This window comes from Thamnophis elegans, chromosome 16 (genome assembly GCF_009769535.1).
Source record: "Thamnophis elegans isolate rThaEle1 chromosome 16, rThaEle1.pri, whole genome shotgun sequence".
Classification (NCBI taxonomy): domain Eukaryota; kingdom Metazoa; phylum Chordata; class Lepidosauria; order Squamata; family Colubridae; genus Thamnophis; species Thamnophis elegans.
In genome coordinates, this window is record NC_045556.1 from 37218683 (window position 1) to 37238334 (window position 19652).

A 19652-nucleotide genomic window follows, 5' to 3' on the forward strand; every position below is an offset into this window, starting at 1 on the left:
GGTTTCTCTCTTGAGCATCTATCTCTGCGTTGACTGGGTTGATTGATGAAGGGGCCTACAAGAACCAATTTCTCCAGAGCCTTCCTCACCCCAAGATGGAGGTATCATCTCTCCTCCTTGGGTTTTTCTCCAGCAAAATATGGGTGCTTTGCCCTGAGTCAGTTAGGATCTGCTGGCAAGAAGATTGCTCTCTTTTGAGGGGGAATTCCAGAATCTCAAGAAAGAAAATAGGATTGGAATTCAACTTCTAGGAAATTGTGGTGCCCGTTTTGAGGAAGGGAGATGGATCTTCAGCGGATCCAGAAATAGGAAGACTCCTAGGGAAGCTGCCCGTGATCTAAACACCCAACTCAACACTGCCCTCCTCATCTCGATTTGCTGCTGTAACATTCCAGTTTCCCTCTGCCTGGTTTTTTTTAAATGAAAATATTTGTAGTAATTCCTCTTTGAAATGATTCCAGGAGGAGAGGGGGAAATCGCTCACTCGGATTCTACCATCTTTTAATGCCTTAAGGTTGGGAACCAAAGCTGCTTTTCCTCCTATCTCGTTTTCTCTCTCAACGAACATAGTATATATTGCAAATCTTATACCAAATGTTTAAAAGAATGTGCTTATATATTAATAAAAAAATCAGCTTTATTTAATCCTAGTTCACCCCATCTCCTCTTTTTCATACAACACTAGCTGATAACCCTACACTGCCCAAGTATTTATTTATCCCAACCCTCATGTCACCGCAATTTATAATGTTGGATTCCCCCCCCCCCCGCTTACTAGAGGGAGCCCCCTTGTGGAGTACTGTGAAGTTGTTACCATGGCAACTCCACAGCACTGTACAGTAGTAGCAATTTTAAGGTAGTACGGTAGAAGCCATTTTAAGGCACAACAGGGTGTATCTTAACAGAACACACACACACCAAGGGGTTTTAGGGGTATCTTACCCCCACCCCCACCCACCCAGCCAGCATTTGTTTCCAGAGGGTAAGTAATCTCTGTACCAAGTTTGGTTGAAATTGCTTGAGGCGTTCCAGATATACACAGAGAGAGAGAGCCATAGATAGATAGATAGATAGATAGATAGATAGATAGATAGATAGATAGATAGATAGATAGATGGATGATAGATAGATAGATAGATAGATAGATAGATAGATAGATAGATAGATAGATATAGATAGATAGATAGATAGATAGATAGATAGATAGACCTAAAAGACTAAGTTTTGCAGTGTTTGTTTCTCTCTAACTGATTTTCAAGGTTACAAAAGTTTACAAAAATGTATTGCCTAATTTTGGGGCGGGACTAGCTCCTCCTTCACTTTTCAAGAGATGGGAGTTTTTGAACTTGAGGCGGAGAATGCTAGTCTGATTGTGTAAACCAATTTTATCACGTTTGCCTGGCTTTGCCAGATAGGATAATTAAACCACATTTGGGGGGGGGGGAGTTGTAGCATGATTAGACATACATTACATGAAGATGTGATAAAGCCACTAATTTAAAACTGTTCACCTACCCAATGAAAAACCATCCGCGGAGAATTAGTAATACATTTATTGGACTTTTTTAAAAATAAATTTCACAATCGCTTCATTTTTAACATGGTTTTGGTAAGTGCTAGAGATGTGCAAAGTTTCATTCCAAGGGATTCTGCGTTCATCTTCCAGAGACTACGATTCTGGAATGATCTAAAAATTTTTTGGGGTGTGTGATTTTCATCCTCTCCAAAATAATCACGGTCTAGAAGCAAAATGAAATAATCTGGAATTCCTTGGAATGTTTCATTCCCGAGAAAGGAATGTTCAACACTTTTACAATGGGTGCCAGCAATTTAAACACAGAGAATTTATAGAAGCAATGACCTCTTTGTTTCATAGCATTTCTTTACAGGGAGAAGATAACTGGTTTAAAACTATCCAAGCAAATTAAAATTAAAAGTAAATTAAAATGGCAAAAACTTTTGTTTTACTGAGCTATTAAGTTGTTCGTCTCTCAATACAGAATGATAAGAGTTAGAAGGGACCTTGGAGGTCTTGTAGTCCAACCCCCTGCCTAGGCAGGCAACCCTACACCATTTCAGACAAATGGTTATCCGACATCTTCTTAAAAACTTCCAGTGTTGGAGCATTCACAACTTCTAGAGGCAAGTTGTTCCACTGATGAATTGCTCTAACTATCAGGAAATTTCTCCTCAGTTCTAAGTTGCTTCTCTCCCTGATTAGTTTCCACCCGTTGCTCCTTGTCCTGCCCTCAGGTGCTTTGGAGAATAGCTTGACTCCTTCTTCTTTGTGGCAACCCCTGAGATATTGGAAGACTGCTATCATGTCTCCCCTAGTCCTTCTTTTCATTAAACTAGACATCTCCAGTTCCTGCAACCGTTCTTCCTATGTTTTAGCCTCCAGTCCCCTAATCCTCTTGTTTTAGCCTCCAGTCCCCTAATCCTCTTGGTTGCTCTTTTCTGCACTCTTTCCAGAGTCTCCACATCTTTTTTTACATCGTGGTGACCAAAACTCAATGCAGTATTCCAAGTGTGGCCTTACCAAGGCCTTATAAAGTGATATAAACATCTGGGAGAACAGGACTCAGAAAGCAGAATAAGCATTGAGAGTAGACCGGATCTATTAAAGTGCTTCAGATTTTGGTGTCGACGAAGGAATTTTTCCAACTGTGCTTTGAAAGTTTGCAGAGCTTATTGTACTCTTAAGTAGATAACAGGATATTTATCCTAATTACTCCCTTTAAGGTTTTGGGGCAATATCTTCCTCTTCCCACTTTCTAAATTTCTGCTGGCGGCTTGATTTTCCAAGCAAATTAAAACTAAGTGGATGAGATTTAAGGGTGACCAAAAGATAGTTTGATCAGAGCTACCCCATCCCAAACACATTCTCTAGGACAAGGGGTCAGCAACCTTAAACACTCAAAGAGCCACAAAGCTCCTAAATGGAAGCCCCCCCCCAATTCAATTCTGGAGCCAACCGGAAGTCCGGTTCCCCCACCATAGAGTCTCTTTCTAGCATGGTGTCCTTTTTCCTCTACCTGTCCTAACCGTAATCCCTATCAATTGTGGAACCGACCAGCGACAGGGAGCCGCAGCAGAGGGATGAAAAAGCCCACATGTGGCTCCGGAGCCGCAGGTTGCTGATCAATGCTCTATGGTTTGAAGGCAACCTTAAGGACAGCCATGTTGTTCCCTTTACCTCTAGATGGGAGTAGATGGACACTCCTTGAAGTTAACTTTCTGGACGCGAGAAAAGTCCGTGTTAAGGCACTTAGGAAAAAAAATATTTGGAATTGGAAGCACAATGGCTATTTTAGAAGATTAGAAGTGTCAGTCGAGACAAGAGATAAAACGAAGCCCAAAGAGAATTTCAGATCTCTCCTGCAGAGAGATCCCAATAGAATCCATTCCAGTTGCAGAATCGGTATGATTTTCAGTTTTGAGCTGTCTCTGGAAGAGGCTTCCGCGATGCTATCTGAGGCATAGTAGCGGATACGCCACGAAGTATCCGATGGCTGAGCCCACAATCACTCCCAGGAAAATCCATGTGTTGTAAGTCATGACGGCCAGCATCAACAGGTAACCCAAAAACACCTGGACCACATGGAGTAAGGTCTCCGCTAGGTGCCATGAAAGACGCCTGGTGAAAGAAAAGAAGGAAGAAAAGGTTTCTTCAGAAAGCAAATAAATCAATTAAAAGAAGTTCTACCCTCTAGCTTGCCTCTGTTCTGACTTCCATTCTTCCCAAATGCAAATTTAAGTGTGTTTAACTTAATGAGAGGGATGCAGTGGCTAAGCAGCTGAGAAAAGTCCCAGTGTGCGCATGCGCAGAGTGGCCAGATGAAGGGAACAGCTCCCAGAATTCCCCTGCTGGCATCTAGTTAGCAATACTTAATTATGACACTGTTGTGTCCCGCCAGCAGAGCTGGCAGCAGAGTCAGACAGTGAGGAGGTTGGGGAGGAAGATGGGCCGGTCCTGGAGTCTGGGGAAGGCTCTAATGAGCGCTCTGTGTCGAGGGGCAAGGATGGAGTCACGGCTATCTGACAGTTATCAGCTGCCTTCGGAGTCAGACATCAGTGAGGCAGAAGAACAGCTGGAGCCTGTTCCCAGTGTGTGCAGGCGCAAAGTTGCCAGACAAAGGGAACAGCTAAAGAACAGGGGTTGACTTGGGAGTAAGGCCACAGGTGGACGATGAACGGCCCCTCCCAGAGGAAATAAAAGAGGAGCGAAAGGGGAGTGGAGTTTGCAGGAGACAAATAGTTTGCTTCATTGGTTCCTGACTCTCCAAGACTCCTTGCCAAGTTCTGCAGATCTCAGCCTGGCAGCTCTCCAAGCCAGAGAAGGTCTGTGACCATAAATCCTCCCTTGAAAGACTTTGCTGGATGTGAATGAGCAGAATGCACAGTCAACTAATAAAAGGGTTTTTTTTGTCGGGACAAGGAGTTTGCTCCTGGGAAGCCTCGATCAGAACCGCGCATTAATCACTAGAGCTACTCGATCATCACCTACCCACCCCACCCCACTTCAATATCATGGTGCAGTTCATGAGAGATGCTTTCACGGGGTTTTGGTTTTCGGTCAACAACACGCCATGCACTCCATCTCAACAGGGCTAATTGTTACATCAACAGCACAATCTCTTCCTTGGCAGCTATAGACTCCATTAACACAAAGAAGCTTTGATAACCAAGGACACGAAAGAAGGAAGATGCTGAAACCTTGTTTGGCGTGGCTGTGATCCAGCTTGTACACTCACCCTGGACAAAACTTGAAACACAGGTGTGGAAGCTGCTGTAGGTGCCTCAGCTGGAAATAATGGGACTTCAACAGGCAGGGCTGAAGGACCATTGTTCCCAAAAGGTCTTTTCTAAACAGAGTACCAATAAGGTAAAGGTCCAGTTTCCCCTTGCACATACATGCTAGTCGTTCCTGACTTTAGGGGGTGGTGCTCATCTCTGTTTCAAAGCTGAAGAGCCAGCGCTGTCCGAAGATGTCTCCGTGGTCATGTGGCCAGCATGACTCAATGCCGAAGGCGCACGGAATATTGTTCTCTTCCCATCAAAGGTGGATCCTATTTTTCTACTTGCATTTTTTACGTGCTTTCCAACTGCTAGGTTGGCGGAAGCTGGGACGAGTCACGGGAGCTCACTCCATTACGCAGCGCTAGGGATTCGAACCGCCGAACTGTCGACCTTTCTGATCGACAAGCTCAGCAACTTAGCCACTGAGCCTCCCTGGAGTACCAATAAAGGAGAATAATTCTCAGGGTTAAAATAAGGGCCCCCTGGTGCTCTCTGAGCTTGGTGGTTTTATTGCAGATGTTTCATTACCAAACTGGATAACATCAGTGCTAGAAAAGAGTGGGGGTTGCTCTTATCCTTCTCCGTTGCCTGCTTTGGTAATGAAACATCTGCAAGAAAACCACCAAGTTCAGAGAGCACCGAGGCCTCTCTAAATATCTCAGCAAGTAACAACACTTAGCTGACCTTTTAAAAAACAATATGAACACAGAGCTTGCTTAACGCATGAGAGATTTGGGGGGAATTGGAGGCCTAAACTGAACGTTGAAAAATCAGCCTGGCGTGGGACAACAAGAAATATTTCCTTGCTCTCGTTAAAACGAAAGTCAACCTGTATCTACTTGTCTGTATATAATCGGGAATCAAACTTCAGTTGAATAAGATTCCACACACTTTATATGATTCTTATTTGGCCCGAATCGCTTTTTTCCCCCCTTTCAAATGAAGGAATTTTTGACTGCCACACACACCCACAGCTGGAGAATGTTTAACTATTCCCCTTCAGGGGAAAAATGTACAATAAAAAGTAGGTAAAAGGTAAGATAAGGCTTTACTTTAAAGGTCTCCCTCGCACATATGTGGCAGTCGTTCTCGACTCTAGGGGGCGGTGCTCATCTCTGTTTCAAAGCCAAAGAGCCAGCGCTGTCCAAAGATATCTCCATGGTCATGTGGCCAGCATGGCTCAATGCCGAAGGCGCATGTAATACTGTTACCTTCCCACTAAATGTGGTCCCTTGCATTTTTTACGTGCTTTCGAACTGCTAAGTTGGCAGAAGCTGGGACAAGTCTTGGGAGCTCACTCCATAACACGGCACTAGGGATTCGAACTGCCGACCTTTCTGATCAACAAGCTCAGCATCTTAGCCACTGAGGCACCAGGTCCCTTCCCACGACTTCATACTGATATACATAACGTATCTGATACTGATAACAATCTTCTTCTTAACTTATTTAATTCTACTAATACATTTCGCTAATCTACTTTCGTTTCTAACTGTCATCTTTGTTCTCTAACCGTCCACAAGATATAATATTCAGTGTGGTCCCTTCTCTTTAATTGCAAGTGTTAACCTATTCATTTCTGCACATTTCTAATATTTTCCTGACCGAACCGCCAAACTGCTGACTTTCCTGATCGACCAGCTCAGCGTCTTAGCCACTGCGAACCCTTAAAAACTGGGTAGGCTTGCTGAAAAAAGTTTTTCATTTTTGAGAACGTGAGTGCCAGCAACAGGAAATCTAGGCCAAAGCCGTGTTTTGCAGGCTGGCAAGTTAGCACAAACACAACACAGCTCTGGGTGGCCTTAAAACAAAGGTGCCCTTTGTGAAACGGGCATTGCTGTTTCGAAAATTGTGCGCCAGCTGTAACTGGAATGGTGGGGTGGGATATAACACATAACAGTCATGCACACAAGTGTTTCCCTTACTTCTTTAGGGAAGTGCTGGCCGTCCCCATATCTGAGTTCACGGAGATGCCTTCTCTCAGGTTTTCCTGGCTGATGCTAGGGACCACGGCCATCTGCGAGTGATGGATCAGTTTTGCCTTGCCAACTTTGAGGCCTTCGTATAACACAGTGAGTAGCATGATGATGAAGACGGAGAGCACCATTCCTGTTAAAAACACAACAGAAACATAGATAGAGGCTCATAAAGGAGAACAAAATACAGAATAACAAGAGTTGCAAAAGACCTTGGAGGTCTTCTAGTCCAACCCCCTACCTAGGCAGGAAACCATACACCACTTCAGACAAATGGTTATCCAACATTTTAAAAACTTCCAGTGTTGGAGCATTCACAACTTCTGGAGGCAAGTCGTTCCACTGATTAATTGTTCTCCCTGTCAGGAAATTTCTCCTTAGTTCTAGGTTGCTTCTCTCCTTCATTAGTTTCCATCTGTTGCTTCTTGTTCTGCTTTCTGGTGCTTTGGAGCAGAGGTCTCCCATCTTGGCAACTTTAAGACTTGAGGACGTCAACTCCCAGAATTCCTTATAGTTATAGTTCAGCAAATTCTAGTGGTGTTACGGACCACCAGCAGCCCGCGGAGCTGGCAGCAGATTCGGACAGTGAAGAGGTTGGGGAGGAAGATGGGCCAGTCCTGGAGTCTGGGGAAGGCTCTGAGGAGGGCTCTGTGTCGGAGGCAGAGAGGGGGCCAGGGACATCTGAGAGTTATGTGCTGCCTCCGGAGCCTCCAGAGTCTGACATCAGGGAGGCAGAGGAGCAGGGGGAGCCTGTTCCCAGTTTGTACCTGCGCAGAGCTGCCAGAAGGCAAGAACAGTTAAGACAAAAGGGACGACTTGGCAGTAAGGCTTGGAGATGATTGGCCCCTCCCATAAGACATAAAAGAGGAGCAAATGGACGTATTTTTGGTATTTTGGTATTTAAGTTTATTTATATGCCGCCCTTTTCCCTGGGGGGACTCAGGGCGGCTTACAACTTAAAAGGGGGGGGGGGATAAACTTTTAACATATAGAACAAACATCATTAAAACACAACATTCATACCATTCGGGCGGGTTGCAATCTTTAGCCCCAGGCCTGACAGGAAAGCCAGTTTTTAAGGGCTGTGCGGAAGGTCTGAAGGGTGGTGAGGGTACGAATCTCCACGGGGAGATAGGGTCGGAGCTGCCACCGAGAAGGCTCTCCTCCACGTGGTTGCCAGTCGACATTGACCGGCGGATGGAACTCGGAGGAGGCCTAATCGGTGAGACGTGAGCCTTTCCAGGAAGCAATTTTGTTCTTTCTGGTCGGTTTAAACTCTGAAGCTCCGTTTGACTCTCTGCTCTGTTTGGCCTTGCAAAACTAATTGGCAATTGGGTCTCTGGCAGCATTTTAAGGGCGATAAAGGTGGGTGCTTATCAGTCTTACCCTGAAAGACTGTGGCAGACTTCTGTCGGACTCTTTGCAAACTATTTGTGACTCACTGTGGGCTGTGAATGAACAAAATTCACAGCCGTTGAAATAAAAAGAGGGTCTGGGGGACTGAGCGTGTGATTGTTCCTGTCTCAGGAAGCCTAGGTCAGAACTAGTAGGTTAATGCTTTGCACTTTGGTGGGCCCATCTGTGTGTGACAAAGTCGTGGGCGTGACAAACACCCACCTCCAACTTTTGTTCCCTGGGGAACGAAGGGTGCAATTAAGTCAGGGACTTGGGTTTCTTCCCAGAGGTTGAACAACTTGTCTTTAGCTCCCTGGATTTGCTCCTTGCTTCTCTGCTGAGTGGGGGGGGGGGGGGAACAAAAGCACTTTTCACCAACACCCCCGTTCCTGCTGAAAAGTGCTGCCTTGCCAGGCCAGACTTGAGTAATAAAATTGGTGTGTTGTCTCTGTTTATCTGGATGTCTTAATCAAAAGACGCAATTACTCCTTTTTTCTTGATCAACCAGCCTCACCAGATCAATTCTTGCCAAAGCCAACACGAAGGGAGAGATCAGGTATGGGAACTGTCAGGATTTACAGAGGCTTGCCTTCTTTATTGTGGAAGTTATCTGATTCAACTTTCATATCTCAAGACCTCAAATGAACATCTAACATCAAAAACGTCATCAAAAAAGCACAACAAAGAATGTTCTTTCTGCACCAACTCTGGAAGCTCAAAGTGCCCAAGAAGCTGCTGATTCAGTTCTGCAGAGGAAGGATTGAGTCTGTCCTCTGCACCTCCATAACCGTCTGGTTTGGCTCTGCAACCCAACAAGACAGACACGGACTTCAGAGGAGAATCAGAACTGCAGAAGAAACAATGGCTACCAACCTTCCTTCCATGGAGGACCTGTAACACTGCACGAGTCAAAAAGAGGACCGTGAAAATATCTGCAGACCCCTCGCATCCTGGACATCAATTGTTTCAACTCCTGCCCTCAAAACGAGGCTATATGGCACTGCACACCAAGACAGCATTACAGGGGTGGGTTTCTCACCCCGTTCCAACCGGATCGGTTGGAACGAGGCCGGCGGCGTCCTCACGCACGCACGCGGCGCGCGCGCACACACACGCGGCGTCCTTGCGCATGCACGCGGCGTGCGCATGCGTACTAGCGTCTGCGCGATGCTCCAGCTGCTCCTGGAGGATCGCGCAGGCGTTCTGCGCATGCGTGGAAAGCGCGAAATTCAAAAAAACCGGGTAAGGAGCGGGCGCGGGTGTGCGGGCGCGCGCGGGCGCGGGGGGGGCTTCGCCGTTCCCGGAAGTTACTTACTTCCGGGTTCGGCGACCAACCGGATCGCAGGGACCGGTGCGAACCGGTCGAAACCCAGCCCTGCAGCATTATGCATTTATCAATACATTGATAAATGTGTTTTTATTCTCCTTATGTACACTGAGAGCATCTGCATCAAAGACAAATTCCTTGTATGTCCAATCACACTTGGCCGATACAGAATTCTATTCTATTCTATATTGCTATTCTATTCTATATTTCTATTCTATTCTATATTTCTATTCTATTCTATATTTCTATTCTATTCTATATTTCTATTCTATTCTATTTGGCTGCCAGCACTCCTGAACAGAAATTGATTGGTGCCACCTAGCTGATCAAAGTTTCTAGACTTTCATACAAGAGAATCACAAGTTCAGAAGAAACCTTGCTGTATGCCCAGATCCTTGCATCCTCTTGATTTCCCAACAGCTGGATTTAAGTTGCATGAACAGTTCAGGAAATCAAAGGTAGAGATAAGGGCTGATGCTAGGCTCTTCATTTGGAAGAGGCCCTGAATGCCAAGGGAAACTGAAGATGGAAGGGGGATGGTTAGTGAGCATTCTAGATTTGCTCTGCAATTTGTGTTGGCGCAGATCATACCAGAATAACAGAGTTGGAGAGGACCTTGGCGTTCTGACTGAGGCTTCCCAAGAGCATGAAGCAAACTCCTTCCCCGACAAAAAAAACCCCTTTTATTAATTGACTGTGAATTCTGCTCCTTCACATCCAGCAAAGTCTTTCAAGGGTGGATTTACAGCCACAGACCTTATTTGGCTTGGAAAGCTGCCAGGCTGATATCTGCAAAACTTGGCAAGGCGTCTTGGAGAGTCACAAACTAATGAAGCGAACTAATGGTCTTCTGCAAACTCCACTCCCCTTTCGCTCCTCTTTTATTTCCTCTGGGAGGGGCCATTCACCATCCACCTGTGGCCTTCCTCCCAAGTCGACCCCTGTTCTTTAGCTGTTCCCTTCGTCTGGCCACTCTGCACATGCACACACTGGGAACAGGCTCCAGCTGTGCCTCTGCCTCACTGACTCTGAAGGCAGCTGATACCTGGCATACGGCTCTGTCTCCCACAGAGAGCCCTCATCAGAGCCTTCCCCAGACTCCAGCACTGGCCCGTGTTCCTCCCCAACCTCCTCACTGTCCGAATCTGCTGCCAGCTCTGCCAGCTACTGGTGAGCCACAGCACTTGGGGGAGCTTCGAGTCCAGCCCCCTAATCAAGCAGGAGACTCTATACCAATTCAGACAATCCAGTCTTTTTTTTTTAAGCCATCAGTTGTTCCACTGGTTGATTGTTTGAACCGTCTGGAAATTCCTCCTTAGTTCTAGGTTGCTTCTTTCCTTGATTAATTTCCACCCATTGCTTCTTGTCCTGCCTTCTGATGCTTTGGAGAATCGGTTGACCCCCCCCCCCCTTCTTTGCGGCAGTCCCTCAAATGTTGGAACACCGTTATCAAGTCTCCCCTGGTCCTTCTTTTCACTAGACTAAACATAGTCAATTCTTGCGTGTCCTTGTTTATGTTATGGTTTTCGGTTTGCCGTTACAAAAAAATACACCCTAGGCAATTGGGGCTTATTTGATAATCTACCTGTGATTTTGAAAGTTGGGCCGTAAAGAAAAGAGGAAGAGGAGAAGAAAATTGGTTTGCTTGAGCTGTGGTGCTGGAGAAGGCTCCTGCGCATTTCTTGGACAGCAAAGGTGACTGACAAGAGCACATAACACCCGACGTGTGGCTGGAAGGCAAAACAAAATCACAAAACTGCATCTCACGTACTACGGATGTCTCGTGCGAAGGAGTTTGCTGGAGAAAGCAATTATGACTGGAAGCGTTTAGCGGTGAAAGGAAACCAGGCCAGGCAAAGAACGCAGAGGATGGACACCATCGAAGCCGATACCAGCCAGAGTGTAGAACAATTCAAAGACACAGGGCAAGATCAGAAGAGGTGGCCCACAGAATCACCAAGGACACGACTGAATGGATCACACCATCGTCATACTTAAACAAATCCTTGCAAATATATACAATGGAGGTAGCGACAGGTTTTATTATCCTGGTCTCCAAGTCACCGCAGATGGGGATCCTGCAGCCAGGAAATTAAAAGAGGCTTGCTCTTGGGGAGGAAAGCTGTGGCAAAGCTAGGCAACACACACCCTGCCAACAAAATGCATACAGTCAATGCTCTGGTTGTCCCAGTTGCAATGGATGACTGTGAAAGTTGGACCATAAGGAAGGCTGAGCGCCAAAGAATGGAGGCCTTTGAACTCTGGTGCTGGAGAGAAGACTCCTGCATTGAGTCCCTTGGACTGCAAGGCCATCCAACCGGTCAGTCCTAGAGGAGATCAATCCTGACTGCTCTTTAGAAAACCAGATCCTGAAGAGGAAACTCAAAGACTTTGGACACCTGATGAGAAGGAAGAAGGACTCCCTGGAGAAGAGCCTCATGCTGGGAACAGTTGAGGGCAAAAGAAGAAGGGGATGGCAGAGAAGGAGGTGGCTGAATGGAGTCACCGAAGCAATCGCCGTGAGCTTCAAGGGACTCCAGAGGATGATAGAGGACAGGAAGGCCTGGAGGAACATTGGAGGAACAATTTCCATGGCTGTTCCCTTTCTCTATTGCGCTGTGTTTATCTTTCACGACACTTAAAAGAACTGTTAGCATTCCCCCAAGAACAGTCGCATTGTGTCTAAAGCACTTGTTATGAATCTTGCGGCTAGAGTGCCTCTTTCAAATTCACTTTTTGGTTCTGGGAAAAACACTCTGGCGTCAAGTGTTTGAAGGAAATCTGAAATGCTAATGTCAACAGGGCAAACTACCCATAGCTAAAGCTCGGGTTTCATATCATCTCTCCAGCTTCGGAAGATCGGTTCTTTGGTTGGGCAGCTTCTGTTTTCCTTAGATAAGTTTAGTTTGCTTACCTCCTGCGCTGTGGACATCCCAGAAGTCAAACAGGAGAATCACTTTATCTGAGAAAAAGAAATGCATCTGTAGGAGATTTGGGGAAGGGGGAGGGCAAAAGAAAACCAACAAAATTAAAACATAAGTATGTCTCCTATGGCTATACATTAGTTGATTTCAATGGTGTTCTGTGGTCCCGACAAAAAAACCCTTTTTATTAAGTTCCTGTGAATTCTGCTCACCCACATCCAGCAAAGTCTTTCAAAGGAGGATTTACAGTCACAGACCTTCTCTGGCTTGGATATATCTGCAAAATATCTGCAAAACCTGGCAAGGAGTCTCGGAGAGTCACAAACTAATTGTCTCCTGCAAATTCCACTCTCCTTTCACTCCTCTTTTATTCCCTATGGGAGGGGCCATTCACCGTCCACCTGTGGCCTTATGGCCCTTGTTCCTTAGCTGTTCCCTTCTCCTGGCAGTTCTGCGCATGCACACATCAGGAACAGGCTCCAGCTGCTCATCTGCCTCACTGATGTCTGACTCTGAAGGCAGCTGATAACTGCCATACGGCTCTTGCCCCTCTCTACCTCCAACGCAGGCCCCATTCCATTCCATTCTATTCATTCCATTCCATATTCTATTCATTCTATTCTATTCTATATTCTATTCTATATTCTATTCGTATTCTATTCTATATTCTATTCGTATTCTATTCTAATTCTACTCTACTCAACTCTATTCTAATTCTACTCTACTCTAATTCTACTCTACTCTAATTCATATTCTGTTCTGTTCTATTCTAATTCGACTCAACTCTAATTTCTATTCTATTCTATATTCTATTCTATTCATATTCTACTCTAATTCTACTCTACTCAACTCTAATTCATATTCTATTCTAATTCTACTCTACTCTATTCTAATTCTATTCTACTCTATTCTAATTCTACCCTACTCTAATTCGTATTCTGTTCTGTTCTATTCTATTCTCATTCGACTCAACTCTAATTTGTATTCTATTCTATTCTATTCTATTCTAAGTAATTAAGAAAAGATTCTTAGTGGAGGCCAATTTACAATTTTGTTTTTTTCCCCAGAAATTAATACTTTCTGAAAGGGATAAAACCAGGTGGAATGGAACAATTTGTAGGCAATTGGAGGCAGTCCACATATAATCTCTTGCCATGCTGGTTAGTATGAAACAATAGGCCAATTCTGCCTATGGTAATTTTTGATCACGTGAGCGATTTCTATTTACAGGATAACCCATGATTATCCGTCATCTTACTCTACCTAATTGATGCCTCTTACTTTTCCTTCCCATCAAAGGCAATTTGCAAATGCACCTGTTCTTTCCACAAAGCATTAACCTCCAGGAAGTTCGGCTTCTCAATTGAGGCTGGAACCGAATTCCACCCATTCTCAGAGAGGATCTCCAAACCGCCCAAATTATAACACATAATAAGAAAATAAACCAATCACTAGGGACAAATCTGGAACTATAAACTTTAGTTTTGTTTAGTGTCTTTGTACATCGTACAATGAAAATGAAAAGCCATCTTCAGTGTACATTATAACTATAAAAGTAAAACACAAAACACACCTCCTTTGTATCCTATACAATTGAATTGAAAACCCCCTGATATTGCATTAATATTGCACTATACAGTAGAATTAGGTCTTTGGCCGCGTTTCAAGGGAGATAAAGGTGGGCGCTTATGAACATTACCCTGAAAGACTTTGGCAGACTTCTGACGGACTCTTCACAGACTGGTTGGGAATCCTTACGGGCCGCGAATGAACAGAATTCCCAGCCGTTTAAATAAAAAGAGGGCTTTGGGGACTAAGGGTGTGGTTTTTACCGTCTCGGGAAGCCTAGGTGAGAACAGGTTTGTAGGCGAGACCGATTTGCCTAGGTGTGGTAACAGTGAGCACAAGTGGGGCAGGGAGGGGGAAACCATGCCAGCCAACAACAACCACAGCAGACGATTTCCCAATCTGCAAGGGAGATTTCTGGATGGAAGTGGTGACTCTCGAATCAGATGGCTCTTTATGCAACCATTCCTGCAGGAGGAAGTTGAAGAAAAGGGATTCTCCCACACTCGTGGAAATCCCAAAGCTAGAAAGGAGGTCACACATACACAGTCACGCCTGGATGCATTGCGCCTTGGAGGGGTCCTTGGTGCTCTCTTCATTTGGTTGTTTTCTGGCAGACGTTTCCTGACCCCATTAGGTAACATCATCAGGGTTATCATCATCCAACCATAGTCACTAGGACAGTAAAGGCATGCCAAAATTCTGCCTGTCCACACCCACAATTCAATGTGCCCTACCTACCGGCTCATGCACACGTGACCCCTGACCCATGCATGCATGCGCACACATCCCCCATGCATGTGTGCATGACTCCCCCATGTGGGGGGAATTTTCCTGAAGCCTGGGGAGGGCGAAAACAGCCTCCCCCCAGCCCTCCGGAAGCCCAAAAATCAGCTGGCCAGCAAAGATGGCTCCATAGATTCAACATCACAGCACTGGGATATAAATTGAGACCAAACCCCATTCCCTACTAGGACTGATAGTGTTGCCTAGTTGGGTCATGAAACATCTGCAAGAAAACAACCCAGCTCAGAGAGCACCAGGGACCCCACAGTCCTCCTCCTCCCTTTCTCTTCTACTCCTCCAACCCAACTCTCTTCTAGCACTGATGAGGTTGCCTAGTTGGGTGTTGAAACATTTGCAAGAAAGCCCTCACACTCAGAGAGCACCAAAGACCTCTCATTCCAAGTTGCAAACATTCTCCTTGGGTTTCCATCTGCTGCAAATTTATTAGAGGAGTCCTGGAGAAGCGAAATATAGATTTGTTTAGGCCGAGCGTCCTAGAAAATCCAGGCTGAGGATTTTGAACCCACCTGTTGAAACAGGTATTTCTGGCAAGTTCTCCAACCAAAAATGGAAAGCCACCCACCTCCCTGAATGGGATCTCCCCCCTGCCCTGATCAAGGATAGCCCGCCCACCCAAAACTGGGTTTCAACCTCCTATTTTTGCTAACGGCCCCTTTCAGGCTGCCTTGTTTTCTATTCCAGCCTTCTCCAACCACTCTGCGGGCCAGCGGAAGGGAAGGGGGGGAAGAGGAGATGGCACACGCGCCCCCTACTTACACAAATGGAGCCGTGCCCGTTCTCAGGCTGCTCAGGTAATGTAGCGGTGCATGTACACCTGCCTGCCCCTTCTACGACCATGTCCCAGGGAATTGAGACCCCCTGTTCTGTTCACTTTTACAGTCCGAGTAACACAACTCAAGTAACACAAACTGTGTTTGTGACGGGAAGTTCCTTGCAGAACAGCCTCAAAGTCTCTAGCAGTTTTTGGGGTAGTGTGAGTACTCAGTTCTCATATATTGAGCAAGTGAAGAGGAAAAGGGTGTGTAGTTCGCCTTCAGAAGTTTTTGCAATCCTACTCAAAAACTGAAGAGGTAGGAATCCAGTTCAGTATTTTATTGACATTATAAGAGAACAGCTGTTTTAACAATGGTTCAAAGCTTTAGGAATCTGATAGCCCATTTCTCCAACTGACACGTTCTATTAAGCTCATCAGTTTTCATCAGGACCAGCCCGTAATCCCCCTTCCCAATTTTTTAAATATGTTTTATATGTAGTTTATCCTTCAACAGCTATTAATACATAGATTGTGGACGATGTATTAACTGGGTCACTATACTTTTTACACAAGCTAACAGTAATAATAAGGGACGCGGTGGCTCAGCGGCTAAGATGCTGAGCTTGTCAATCAGAAAGGTCAGCGGTTCGAATCCCTAGCGCCGCGTAACGGAGTGCGCTCCCTTGTCCCAGCTTCTGCTAACCTAGTAGTTCGAAAGCACGTAAAAATGCAAGTAGAAAAATAGGGACCACCTTTGGTGGGAAGATAACAGCGTTCCATGCACGTTGAGTCATGCCAGTCTCATGACCACAGAGACGTCTTCTGACAGTGCTAGCTCTTCAGCTTTGAAATGGGGATGAGCACTGCCCCTAGAGTCGGGAACGACTAGCACATATGTGCGAGGGGAACCTTTACTTTATCTTAACAGTAATAATACAATCAAATATACATAATCCTAATCTTCCAACTTCTAACCTTAACATGCACATTATAACTAGAATAAGTTATTTTATAATCCAGTATAATACTATTTATACTCATCTTCCCACCTTCCCCCATTTGTCGGGGTTCTTCTACATTCATGCGTCTTTTAAAAATGCCATTCTCTCTTTATGATTCTTTATCACTTTCTTCATAAATACATCGATGACGTTTCTTCATACAGTGTATTTTTTGTCCCCTGCTGAGTCACGAATATTTTAAAAATATTCCACGATAATTCCAATATCCTAATTATCTAGAAACACCCGTAAGGCCAATTGTTTACGAGGTTTAATCAGTCCTGGGATTATATCTCCGAGTCCTCTAAATTTCTACTCCTTGAAAGTTATAACCAATTTTGTTGTATTTATTTTGTACAATAACAATAAAGGTTAGACTATAAGTTTCAATGTATTTTTTTACACAGTTAATAATAACAACGCAATTAGGTTACCTAATCATAGACTCCTACTTTTGAACCTTAATTTGCTTATGATTATAGTAAATTCTATTACCTATCAATACGTGTATTACTATTTTCGCAATTTATACTTTCTACTTTTTTATTTCTTAATACAATCACCATATTGAAAAGTGTTTTTGTCTCTATCCATCATCTCTTGCCATTTTTAAAATTCATCGTTTATATATTTATATAAAATATCACTGTTTTATATCTCTCTCTTGGAATCTTATATCTCTTTCTAACATTGTTATACAAGCTAAATATTCCCTCTGGCTCAACCCCCAAATTTTGCCTTTTGATGAAGAAAGTTGGTTGGAAACGGTGCTACCAGCCTCCAGATTTTGTTCCGCCCCAGTCTAATATCTGAACTCGGTGAATCTTAAAGAAGTTTATACGTTTTCCACTTTCTGAGTCCCACAGTTGGTTGACCAAGCCATTTGTTTTTAATCACACGTTGCCTACCATTCTGGTTTATATTATATTCCTTTCAGCACTTCGTGTTACATTGTGTATCACGCTTTGTTAATCAAGTGGCTGTATAACAAACATTTTTTTTTTATGACAACAAGAACTTTAAAGCGATCAGGAAGAAGTTCCAAACTGTCACCACCATCCTCGGATGCTTATCAACTCTTTTTGCAACAATTGCTAAAACAAAGTAACAGCGAAACAAAACACTTGTTTTAGCAAAACAACAACAACAACCAACCTCCCCCCCCCCGGGTCGAAATAAAAGATAGCAACGTTAGAAAGGATTGAAATCAATGAGCGGGTCCCTTAACGTTTACACAATGCTACATTTAAGGCAAAAACTGGGCGAAGTTAAAAGATTAAAAGGATTGACCGATGCCTTAAAAGGATATTTCTGATCACCGAGGGAAGCCCTGGGTTTAATTTCACCCGGATTATTCCCAGAAGAAAGAAGCGAAAGAAATGTTTGACAAACTAAATACATATTTTTTTTTTAAAAAAAAGTCATTCTCCCTTGCAAATTGAAAATAAGACTTACTGGCATCATCGTGATTTCTCTTCTATTTCCCCCCTCCCTCCCGCCACTTCTTCTTTTTTGATGCTTCTTTTTTTTCTTTCTCTTTTTCTCCCGGGTAAAAAGGAGCAACACTGGGCGAGTGAGTTTAATGCGATCCTTCAATTTCTGCTTGCTTTCTCTTCTCCCTTTGGTAGGAGGTTCCGCCTTTGGCGAGGCGCACCTCCCCCGGGTTAATTAAATAATGACAGAGATAGGCAGGCATCACAAGGTTTCTTGCAAGCCCTTATCGGAGGCGCAAGGCACGCTGGGGATTGTAGTCTCTGCCTCTGGAGTTCGCCCCGCCCCACCTAGATTTAATCCTAAACAAATAGCGCATCCTGCTGCGCGCTTTGCGGGAGCAAATGTTTCTCCAAAGACGGGGGTGGATCTTTTGAAGGCCAACCGATGCTTCCAACTGTCCATATTTAGCAGATTAAATATGTTTTCATGTATCTTTATATGTCTTTTTATGTACATTGAGAGCATCTGCACCAAAGACAAATTCCTTGTGTGTCCAATCACACTTGGCCAATAAAGAATCCTATTCTATTCTATTCTATTCTATTCTTCTCTACTCCACTCCAATCACACTTGGCCAATAAAGAATTCTATTCTATTCTATTCTATTCTGTTCTGTTCTTCTCTACTCCACTCCAATCACACTTGGCCAATAAAGAATTCTATTCTATTCTATTCTATTCTATTCTGTTCTTCTTTACTCCACTCCAATCACACTTGGCCAATAAAGAATTCTATTCTATTCTAATCTATTCTATTCTGTTCTTCTTTACTCCACTCCAATCACACTTGGCCAATAAAGAATTCTATTCTATTCTAATCTATTCTATTCTGTTCTTCTTTACTCCACTCCAATCACACTTGGCCAATAAAGAATTCTATTCTATTCTAATCTATTCTATTCTGTTCTTCTCTACTCCACTCCAATCACACTTGGCCAATAAAGAATTCTATTCTATTCTAATCTATTCTATTCTGTTCTTCTTTACTCCACTCCAATCACACTTGGCCAATAAAGAATTCTATTCTATTCTATTCTATTCTATTCTGTTCTTCTCTACTCCACTCCAATCACACTTGGCCAATAAAGAATTCTATTCTATTCTATTCTATTCTATTCTGTTCTTCTCTACTCCACTCCAATCACACTTGGCCAATAAAGAATTCTATTCTATTCTAATCTATTCTTCTCTACTCCACTCCAATCACACTTGGCCAATAAAGAATTCTATTCTATTCTATTCTATTCTGTTCTTCTCTACTCCACTCCAATCACACTTGGCCAATAAAGAATTCTATTCTATTCTATTCTATTCTTCTCTACTCCACTCCAATCACACTTGGCCAATAAAGAATTCTATTCTATTCTATTCTATTCTGTTCTGTTCTTCTCTACTCCACTCCAATCACACTTGGCCAATAAAGAATTCTATTCTATTCTATTCTATTCTATTCTGTTCTTCTTTACTCCACTCCAATCACACTTGGCCAATAAAGAATTCTATTCTATTCTAATCTATTCTATTCTGTTCTTCTTTACTCCACTCCAATCACACTTGGCCAATAAAGAATTCTATTCTATTCTAATCTATTCTATTCTGTTCTTCTTTA

The 19652-nt window shown here is 43.9% G+C and overlaps 1 protein-coding gene across 1 annotated transcript; it reads right to left on the minus strand.

Moving 5' to 3' along the window:
• Positions 1 to 3268: 3268 nt before the first annotated feature.
• SLC31A2 (solute carrier family 31 member 2) lies at positions 3269 to 18198 on the minus strand. The gene is made up of 4 exons (XM_032233569.1): positions 18006 to 18198; positions 12413 to 12479; positions 6726 to 6909; positions 3269 to 3637 (listed from the first exon to the last, which is right to left on the minus strand). The coding sequence occupies exons 1-4, from the start codon at positions 18012 to 18014 to the stop codon at positions 3469 to 3471; spliced, it is 429 nt and encodes a 142-aa protein (XP_032089460.1). The 5' UTR covers positions 18015 to 18198; the 3' UTR covers positions 3269 to 3468.
• Between the last annotated feature and the right edge of the window lie 1454 nt (positions 18199 to 19652).

Bases quoted from the DNA above. Each gene is read 5' to 3' on its own strand.
- SLC31A2 (XM_032233569.1), bottom strand. The intron at 6,910-12,412 runs GTAAGCAAACTA...TGTTTTTAACAG, and splicing joins GGATGTCCACAGCGCAGGAG to GAATGGTGCTCTCCGTCTTC. The intron at 3,638-6,725 runs GTAAGGGAAACA...TTCTTTCACCAG, and splicing joins GCCAGCACTTCCCTAAAGAA to GCGTCTTTCATGGCACCTAG.